Below are 10776 nucleotides of genomic sequence, written 5' to 3'. Positions count from 1 at the left end.
CCAAAATATCATGAGATGAGCTTAAAAATCGTTTAGTTTTTTAAAAATAATTTTGTGGGGCTTTTCATGTTTTTTCCACAACCACGAGGACTAGAAACTTTAGATATATATAAATGGAAACTGGGATTCTCATGTCATCCTCAGACTCCAGCAGCTGGAGCTTTAAGGAAAACTCCAAGTATCATGAGATTTGTGATAAAAATCACAAGAGTTAGCAACACTCCATAGCCCCCCGATCCTACGGCTTACCCTGCGTCAGCAGGCCTTGGCATGGACTGACTCTCAGGACGGGAGCTATATTACCCACTGACTTTGGAGACAACTCCCAGAACCTCACAGCCCTGACTCTACTGGTTCTCTGCTGAGAAGTGCCCAGTTAACTCATTTCCCATTCCCCCACCCCAGCTGGCATGCTGCCTCCTTCCTTTGTGCCTCACACCCCTTCCAGCTCCCCAGACACCCCCGTGAATGTGGGGAACTCCATACTCCCCATCAGCTGCAAGTCTCCTCTGCGGCTGCTGGCTCAGCTGTGTGTGATGGGGCTCAGGACACCCTGTCAGTTCCTGCCCCGCCTGCTCTTCACTTCCACTGAGAGCGGTTTTACTTTTTCCATATGCTCACATGGATATAGGGTTTATACCCTCTGTGCATTTGTACCAGGTGAAGGTTCAAAGTAACTACCTCTCATCCCCTGGGGGCAGCCGTGCTGCCCAGGAGTCATGGATACAGCTTGACAATTGCCATTCAAAGTGTCAAGTCATCAACAGCAGATAAAGTTAATGATAGACCTGTGGTCAATTTGTGTGTGTGTGTGTTCCTCCAGCAGCCAATGGGAGCTCTCAGACAGGCAGATCTTCCTCCTGGGGGGGGGGGGGAGTAACCAGTTCTCTGACTGAAATACTCTTCACTTGCATCTCTGCTGAGCTGGGAGCAATGAGTTTTGGCTGGGGCTTGGCTCTGTTTTGCTATTTAAGTCTATGGGACTTAGCCAGGACCTCTAATGGTAAGATCAGAAAATAACTTCAATCTTCTTTAAGCTTAAGGTTTGCTGACCTTGTGTGTGCATCTACATATATGTGATGTGTGTGTGAATAATAGCTGCGAGCCAAGTCTTTCTCTTTCTGAACCCCAGTGTGTCGCAGCTATGGTCTGAGTGCAGGTTTCCATATGTAACTTCAACCGCTCCGTAGCCTTTCCCTACCTATATCAAACAGTGTGAGCTGGGGAGACTTGTCTACTAATTCTAAAGTCAACTTATGATTTTAATTTATATCAGAGTCTAAACTCTCCACGACCTTGACTATTAACTGTAAAGACAGCATGTAACAATTACAGGCTGGCAGCGGAGTGATTAGCAGACTCTAATGAAGCATTCCTTTGGCTCCTTGCATACTCTGCTGATCCAGGAAACTCTCTTGATTACCGCTAGCCTTAAATCTTTAGAGTGGTAACTTCAAAGGCGCTTTGTTTTTTAGGACTTGTATTTTTATGTTGATACTAATGCAGAGAAAAGGCAACTGGGGCTCCTATGGTTTCTGGTAACGCATTGCTAGATGAATTGATAGCTCTCTGCTTCAGCTGTGGTTTCCTTCTGGGGTTGAAGAGGGCTGCAAAGAGGTCTGCTTCTTTTTAAGCGTCTGAATAAAACGTGGCCTTGTTCCTCAAAGTGAGAGGGGAATGTTGAAAATTGGCCGCTTCTTACAAATCTACCTCTGCCCAGATCTTCCCCAGCGAGGAACACATTTAATGTCTATCTGAGTTTGCGCCTCTGTTCTTGTCACCAGTGCACAAAGCTTAGTAAGGTTAGCTTCATCTACCAGCCTCACTCCACCAAATAGGAAACCACATCTGGGCCTCATCTGCAGAATTTGGATCTGAATTTTATGAGGCCTGACGTTTAGGGTGCAAGGATCTGATGGCCTCATTCTCAGTCTGTGGAAACAGCCCCTGAGGGTGACCTCTGTACAGAGGGAGGCCCCTGCTGGCACAAGGGCTTTGTGCTGGCTCTGCTCTTGGGATATGAGTGGGGCTGCAGAGCACTGGACCCCTTTTCTGTATTTCTCAGGGCCTATGGGGAGGAGAGCACCAGTCAGGGTAGCCCCAGGGCGCTCTAACTTACCATGGTGGACAAGGCCCACACCGTCCCTGACTACAGAGAGCACAAGGATACTTTAGGCCATTTCAATGCACCCAGTCAGGCCCTGAGCACTTATCCGTTCTTATAGAGATGGGCTATCTGTGGCTTAGTACGGGGTGGTTGTGTTTAACTCTGGCAAAGGAAAAGTGGCGACCTTACAGCTCGTACCCTCTAGCTTTTGTCTTTGAACAACAGGTGTTTAGGGGGTAGGGACTGAGGAAGGCAAGATACAGTCACTCTCTTCCTGCTCTCCCATCTGGGAAGTAAAAGCTGACATGGATAGAAGATGGAGATTGAAATACAAGCATTTGATTGCTCGGATAGGGCGACCACCCGTCTGTTCTAGCCTATATAGGTTTTTCTACCATGCTCATCACTGCAGTATCTGAGTGCTTTCCGGTCGATAAGCACCATGATTAACATCTGCCACATATCTGTTCTCTGTTCCTCTCCCCAGGGCGAGAAGTGGGGCTAGAACAGTCAACTAGTTCCAGCCAGAGTGTCATGTGTCTCACTAACGCCTAGGAACAGAGGTGTCAGTTGCTTTGGGGGAAGAGGGACAGTTGCCTGACCCCAGATTGTGTCCCCTCCCCTGAACTTCTCGTAGGTCTGTGTGTCTTCCACTCTCCCCTTGCCACCGCCCCATCCCAGCTGTGCAGGATGTAACAGAATCACACAGCATGTTTTATACGCAAACTCCACTTTATCCCCCCCGAATGTTTCTGAAATGACACCCCTGCCCAGGACAGGCGGGACCGGGATTACACTTTCCCCCTGCAGCCATCACTGAGGCTATAACCTTTCCATTAAAACTGCCGTGGGGCCTGTCACAGCTAGCCAGCAGCCACAGGGCTACACTGGGAAGACGTGGCGATGTGAGTAGAACCTATCAAGATGTCTTTAGCCTGTTGGCTAAAATCCGACTGGGCTGCAAGCAGCTCCAGTACACAGCCCTTGTAACTCTAGTATCTTGAGCTGCACCTCACGATACTCCTGGGAGCTTATTTCCCTTTCACAGGCTGAGAGAGACTGATCATGTGGGCTGACCTCCAGGTCTCCCAGAGAGTCTGTGGTACAGCAGAGACTGGAAGTGGGGTCTCCTGAGCCCCACCCTAGCGCCCCAGCCACTGAGTCATCCTGCCTCTGACCTGTGACTTGGTATTTTAGGGAACGCAGCTTGTCGTGCATCGATGAACAATCCAGGCCATCGGGAGGACCTCCCCGGTCCCGCATGCCCCCTCTGCACAAAGGAGAGGAGACTCCGCTTGGGACTGACCTTGCCAGGAAGGTTGTGGTGTGGCACTCATAGCTATGGCAGCATCGCTTGACGTGAATTATGGGCTTTGGGCTGGGCAAACTGGTTCCGATGGAATAACTGGCCTGCTGGGTGACCTTGGGCAAGTCACTTCACCAGCCTCTGCCTCAGTTTCCCCATCTGTAAGGTGGGGATAATGATACTGACCTCCTTCATGACGTGCTTTGAAATCTATGGATGAAAAGTGCTATATAAGAGCTAGGGATGATGACGACTATTATTATTAGTGCAATTAACTCTGCAGTTGCCCTGTGCCTTGGGTTGAGATATTTATGACACACACACCAGCCTGCTCTAGTGAGACTCCCAAGAGATCTGATCAGAATCAATCTGCTTGAGGTTTGCCCACCATCACTGGCAAACCATAAACTTTTAGTACAAATCACTTTTGAATCATATGAAGATACAATCTCTCTGCGTCCGTCCCACCATGCACCAAGGTTACTTATGTGTTTCTAATGTGCCCACTGCTTGGGGTATCTGGGCATCCTTCCTTCATCTGAAAGGAAACTTAATCTGTCCAATATGATCAGTTAGAAGCTGGAGTCATAGTTGAGAGACTTTTTCTGACACTGGCCTCCCCTTTTTTCAAGGCAGGACGTTTAAAGCTCTTCACATGCCTTTTGTGTGATTCCCTAGCCAGGCAGAGAGCTGTTTCACCACTCTTACAAGAGGCTGTGACTCAATAGGTGTTAGTGAGCGTTAAGCCACAATGGGGTCGCTAGCTGTGAACAAGAGGAAGAGGTTATCAGGTTCCTCCTACAGACACAGGGCTAATATTATCTACACCAGCCCTGAACAGCATCAGATTTTCCATGCAGAACTTAACCAAATAACTGTAGCAACCACCCAGGGCCAGTGACGTTTTGCCAAAACAGATCAGAGCATTGCTCCTGCCTCCAGCCTTGGGCAGTGGCCTAGAAATGATGCCTCCAGGGACCGTTAATTCACATACCCCATTGGTGGCGCTAGTTAACTCTGCAATGCTGTGTCCGGGAAGAGCATTGCTGCCTTAATAGCGTGAAGGGGAGGAAGAGTGGCCTAGCAGCTAGGGCACAAGCCAAGTCTTGTCAGACCTGGGTTCAAGGCTCTGCTCTGCCATGGATTTCCTGTATCCCGTTGTCTCCCTGTGCTTCAGCTCCCCATCTGTAAAAATGGGGATAATGCATTGCCTGAACTCACAGGGGTGGCATGAGGTCCAGTAAAAACTGTGAGGTGTTCAGATACCATTATAGCGGGGGGCTATTAAGTAGCTTGGATAGATCCTTCTACTCCTTGAAGGTGAGATTACCCTTATTTTAACATGTATTAAGAGCTGCAGCAGCAGTTTTACAGTTAAGGGCTTAATCCTGCAAATACTTATTATATAATAAGTTTACTCATATACATAAAAGTTACTCACATAAGATGTTCCCAAGGCTGGGGCCCCAGATTATAAATCTGTTTCCATTTGAATCTGGATTTCTTCTCCTTCTACACCTTTCCCTTTTTCAGTTCTTCCCAAATTTGAAACAGCTGCCTGCAGACCAGGTACTTGGCTGGTGGCAGATGAGAAATATTCTCATGAGGGGGCACTGGCAGTTAATTGGACAAACAATCTAGAAGTTATGAGGTGTAGCAAAAAGGTGGAGTTTTTCATCCTTTTTAATAAAAGTTTGGTCTACTCATAACTCAGACGGCTGCAAGCTTGTTTCACATCTTGATCCCCAGCAAAAAAAAAAATTATTTATTTATTTTGGCATCCCTCAATTCTTTTGTTATGTCCCCAGCAGCAGCATAAACTCATCCTTGATTGGAAGAAGGGGAAGGTAAATTGTGCCAAGAATCTTAAGAGCTGGGTAGGCAGATAAAGGAGAATTTGGTGTCCTCTTTCATATGCATTTTATGTGCATTCTAATGAGTGCATGTTCACTTCATGTGCATTGTCTCTTATGCTTCACAGCAATGTGATCTAATTGCGTTCTCAGTGTAAACTGTTTTAATAACACTTATTTTGCTCTGTGGCTTGGTGCTGATGAGAGACTTGGGTGTGAAAGATAAGTTGGAGGAGACCCAGACTTAATTTTTACAGTAAATCAGCACAAGCTGTGTATGAGAGCAACTTACAGAGCCAGATCCTCAGCTGGGGTAAATCAGCATAATCAATAGAATTGTGGTGATTTACACCAATTAAAGATCTGGCCCTTAATTTCTTTCTCTCGCCCTTGCTCATGCTACAAAACTCTCAGGAGCCCTGGCAAACAACTGGAAATGTTGCATTTTCCCATATTTTAGAAATAAGTGTTAGTTTTGCAGATACATTATCATAAAGGACTCTTCGGCAGTGAGCTGTTAGTTTATTTGTACAATAACCTCTCACTCACATGCATCCATCTGTCTGCTTTGAACAGTGGATGTTACCAAGTGTAAATGCTTCTAAAATTGCTTCAAAAAAAGAACCCTCCCATTAAATCCACGGTGAGACAACTGACCTGGGATCTTAGATAAGTGTTTTGAACATGGAGCTAAGTAGGATATTTCATAAGCTTCTAGAAACCAAGTATGATGAAACAGCACCTTTCAGCCGGCATCTGCAAACTAGCAGCCCCGGTACAAGAAAAGTGCCCCCTCTGAGAAGGTTTAGTTTAATCTAAGGGGGCAGATGTCCCACTGGAGTAGTGGCAGAGTGGTGTTAACCTGGAGACATACTGTATTCTCTGACCCTGCACACTGTTTGTAATGGAGCATGTTTCTGGCATTCTAGTTCTCTACCTGGAGAAGCCGAATTCAACCACCAGACCTGGATTCCCCAGACCCATGAACACCAATGACCCCGGAGTTCGCAGAGCCGCTCGCTTTGGGGTTTATCGCTATAACAACAGCTCAAATGACATTTTTCTATTCAAAGAGTCTTGTATAACCAAAGCAATGGTGCAGGTAAGCACAGCTTGGTCATATAGAAAATGTTTCTGACTCAGCCCAAATAAGCGAAGAGTAATGAGCTCTTCTTCTGCTCTTGCCAATACAAGCGGGAGCATTCCTATTCCTCACTCAGCAGCTGTAACTCGGTGCAGTTTAGCTCTGCTGCCTTCAGTCAGAGGTCTGGCCCCTCAGGCCTAGCACTGAAATAGCTCATTCTCATGTCAACAGTTAGAAGTATTTTGACTCTTTAAAAGGGGATTTTCCCCCCACCCCTGGGGGACAGATAAAGCAAAGTTGATTCGCCAGGATTGCTGCACATAGATTCCTATGAATCTATGAATCCTCCACGGCAGTCAGTGAAAGAAGCCACAGGACCAGGTGCTGGCCTGTAACTCAGGCTAGATCCCACAGTGTTGACAAATAAAATCTTGTTTTCCACCTCGCTCCCAGCAGACACTTCCCCAATCCCATTGCAGTGATCAGTTTGTCCTAAGCACCTGTTTTTCAATGCTGTATTTAGACAGTGTAAGCTCTCTGGGACAGGGCCTCAGACCTATGTTTGTACAGCACCTAGCACCATGGGCTCTGGCCCCAGGTTCCCCCTCAACCCCAAAGCCGCCGAGTAACAGCTTATTCTCCCAAGGAGCATTGTTTGACACACCTAGAACACACTGTGTAGTTGATTTAGATCAAGTACCCGGTTCTTCTTCCATAGCCCAATGCTCTGACTCCTTTTGGATACATCTGATCTCTTCTCCCTGCCCTGCCCCTTCTCCCCTCTATTAACTAACCTGGAAACTGCTTCCTCTAGGTGGTCAGAGGGCTGAAATACATGCTCAATGTGGAAATTGGCCGGACGGTGTGTGACAAGAGGGGACACTCCAACTTGGACAGCTGCGACTTTCAGAAGAAGAAAAAGCTGCAACAAGTAGAATGAGTTTCATTTTCTCTTTCCCTCTCCCTTGGGGTTGCTTAGTAGCTACATTTTTTAAGTTCATGGGAGTACAGGGCCTGAAATCAAGGGGAGTCTTTTGACTGGATTCAACAGGCATTAGATCACAATCAATAAGGCCCCAATCCTGCAAACATGCCTGTGCGTCACTCTTGATTTGCAGTGGGACGACTCTCACCCGTTCATTTATATACACACGATAGCCATTTCCGTTTCACACCCTTCACAAAACTCAAGTCGACAAGTTTTCGAGAGACCGTGTTTTATCAGTTATGAGAGGGATTTTTCATTGACTTCAATGGGAGCAGAGCTGGCCCACTGTGGAGCACTCTGGAAAGTTCCACCCAAAATCTGTAGGGAGGAGGTTTCCTGGAGGACAGATGCAATTTTATTATGCATGCATCCTTCCCCAGCCCTCCTGGAGAGCCATTCATGGTACACAGACTTCACCAGCAGCAGGGGAAAGAATTGCTACATGCTTATAAGCAAGGATTCTGTACCCCCTCATATACTCCTGCTAGGATACTGGTTAAATGGTCTGCTGAAAGGCTAATGACCATTTTGTAAGGCCAGGAACCTGGCTCAGCAGATGCTTTAACCATCACTTAGGGCACCGATCCTCAACACGGGGCCCAGGGGTCATGTCTACCCTTCCTTTCCTTATGGCTAGAGGGGAGGAAAGTCCCCAAATTTTTCTGCTGTAACATGGGGCCACAGCCTGAAAAAGGCTGAGAGTCAGTGACACATGGGTTGAATTTGGAAGCCTTACGTGTTCTTTTCTGCTTGCAGATGTTCAGATGCTATTTTGAGGTCTGGACTGTCCCCTGGCTACAGCGAGTCCAAGTGCTGCTTGCTCTCTGTCACTGATCCAACTTCCCCGGCCACAGCCACACCTGGCCTCAATGCACTCGCAGTGCGGATTTCGGTACTGTCTGTTTTCTGTTAGCAGCAGAGACCAGTGAAGAATTGCTGCAAAGAGATCATTCCAATGAATGGCTGTTTTTCAAGTATGACTCTTTGGAAAGATAGTTGAAAAGTCTACACCACAAAACCCACCAAGCGACAGGATCTTAACGAATCAGGTTAATGTTTACTGCTGTCCAGCCTAGGCATTTTGACAAATTAACTAACCTGAAGAGGACAGCTTTATTTCTCCAATCGACACTGGCCCACCAGTCAGATGGAAAGTAAACTAGATTCTTGCTGCATTAGCTGAAACATTCACATACAGTCTAAATGGACCATGGTGGCCAGCTATCTATGATTTCAGCTGCTGTATGGCAGAAGTGACACAAACTAGGCAGCACTTACACATTATCAACAAATAACCTATCCATGCACATGCTGAGAGATCTTAGGGAAAATGTTGTTTGCAATTCTAAGAGGAATAAATTGTCAATCATTCTGTATAAAGATCTGCGGAGTTTTATTTTACTGAACTCGGTTACTTGATTTTTTTTTTTAATTCATCTGGGAATTAAGCTACACTCTGTTCAAGGTCCAGTTATTCACCTTTTCCACTTTAAATGTTGGTTGACAAGAGCTCAAGTCTAAGAGAGTGAATCAGCTCCCAATGGCACTCAATAGCCCTTCATCGCTGACTCTCTTCTCACCTGCACTTCACTATGAATGGCCAAACCCACCTGGGCCTTCAGCTGGAGTCAGACCCCACACCGCATACACTGATCCCATGAGTCTCTGATGCCTGAGGTAAGGGACTAAGGCAGAGGTCAAAGGTATTTAGGTGCCTAACTCCCCTTGAACTCAATAGAAGATAGGTGCCTAAACACCTTTGGAGGAGCTCAGCCCTATATCTTCTAGCTGTAGCAGCCTCCAATCTTATCTAGACCAGGCACAAGAGGGGGGGACAAAGACCCACTCTCCCCTAGTGTGACGTTCTTCCTTCTTTCAAACACTTCCCTGCATCCCTAGGGCAGCCTGTGGCACTCATACCCCTTTCAGGCCGCAGCAGGAGCGCCTGTCTTGGCAAACAGCTGCACTTTGACAAGGGCCTCTGCCTCCAGCCACTTCTACATCCACCACTTAGACCTGGCAGACCCCACAAAGCCAGTGGAGACTGAGTAGGGACAGGAGGGAACCCACATCATGGCAGCCTGCCCCTAGTGTAGTTCAAAGGCCTCTGTTCCCATTAAGCCCTCATGAGCCCTGTGGCAGGATGCCCACCCTAAGCTGGTCACAAGTGACCACCAGACATGCTTCTCTCAGTAGTAGAAGATGCATGGTGCAGCCCAGATAATAGCCAGTAAGGGCTGCAGGTCACCAGCTGCCTACATCCCTTGTCTCTTGTAGTTGGAAAGGAGCCTCATGCTTATTTCCCATTAGCTGGTACTTTGGATGGAAGTAGGGCTCGGGCTATGGTGTTCTTCTTGCATCTGAAGAAGTGAGGTTCTTACCCACGAAAGCTTATGCTCCCAATACTTCTGTTAGTCTTAAAGGTGCCACAGGACCCTCTGTTGCTTTTTACAGATTCAGACTAACACGGCTACCCCTCTGATACATGCCTGGCTGTAATCTTGGGAGGAGGTGGCTAGAGTGGTCTGGCACTCACCCAGATGTCTAGCTTCCTCCTCCAGCTTACTGGCTGGGTGATATAATAGATTGCACCTAATTAAGTTAAACACCAATCAGCACTGTGTGATGTTGTTCCTAGAAGGAACATATGGAAATTGGTCATGGCTGTGACACAGATTCAAGTGTGCAGCTAAGCATGTCAGTAGAACAAGATTTCTCAGCTGTCAGCTTTCCACAGCCTGTAATCAGAGTTTAAAGGCTTTGTCTCTCAGCCTTGTCAGTATGAGTTAGTACCTCATTTGTTAGAGAAATAGCTGTTACATGCAAAGGCCCATGCAATTGCCAGAGAGTTCTGATTCAAATCTAATACACATTTGGTGTGTCTTTGCTCTCTCTACAACATTAGGAATACAAGGCACAGTCAGGTTCCAATAATCAGGTTTACTGACTACACACACACACACACACAGCTTCTCTGGCAGGGGGCTGGCGGCTTCTGCAGCAGAAGACAGGGCCCATTCCTAGAGGGCTCCTAAGCTATTTAAAGGGATATCACCCTATTCCTATATACCACAGCATGTTGTAATATTGCGACTTTTAGGTCTATAATCGAGTGGCCACCTAAAAGTCACAATATTACAACAAAACAAACTTCAAAAACAGACTCCGACGAGAGACTGCTGAATTGGAATTAATTTGCAAATTGGACACCATTAAATTAGGCTTGAATAAAGACTGGGAGTGGATGGGCCATTACCCAAAGTAAAACTATTTCCCCATGCTTATTCCCCCCCTCAGTTCCTCGTATCTCCTTGTCAATTGCCGGAAATGGGCCATTTTCATTACCACTACAAACAGTTCTTTTTCTCTCCTGCTGATAATAGCTCACCTTAACTGATCACTCTCCTTATAGTGTGTATGGTAACACCCATTGTTTCA

General features: G+C 46.7%; 1 protein-coding gene across 1 annotated transcript; it reads left to right on the top strand.

Moving 5' to 3' along the window:
* The first annotated feature begins 933 nt into the window (after nucleotides 1-933).
* CST7 (cystatin F) lies at nucleotides 934-8268 on the top strand. The gene is made up of 4 exons (XM_024213972.3): nucleotides 934-1003; nucleotides 6196-6368; nucleotides 7165-7281; nucleotides 8095-8268. Exons 1-4 carry the CDS (start codon nucleotides 934-936, stop codon nucleotides 8170-8172), a joined length of 438 nt encoding a protein of 145 aa, XP_024069740.2. The 3' UTR covers nucleotides 8173-8268.
* Nucleotides 8269-10776: the final 2508 nt, after the last annotated feature.

The sequence above is a fragment of the Terrapene carolina genome, unplaced genomic scaffold (assembly GCF_002925995.2).
Source record: "Terrapene carolina triunguis isolate 2854851 unplaced genomic scaffold, T_m_triunguis-2.0 Scaffold132, whole genome shotgun sequence".
Taxonomy (NCBI): Eukaryota; Metazoa; Chordata; order Testudines; family Emydidae; genus Terrapene; species Terrapene triunguis.
This window is presented reverse-complemented; position numbering and strand designations above follow the sequence as displayed.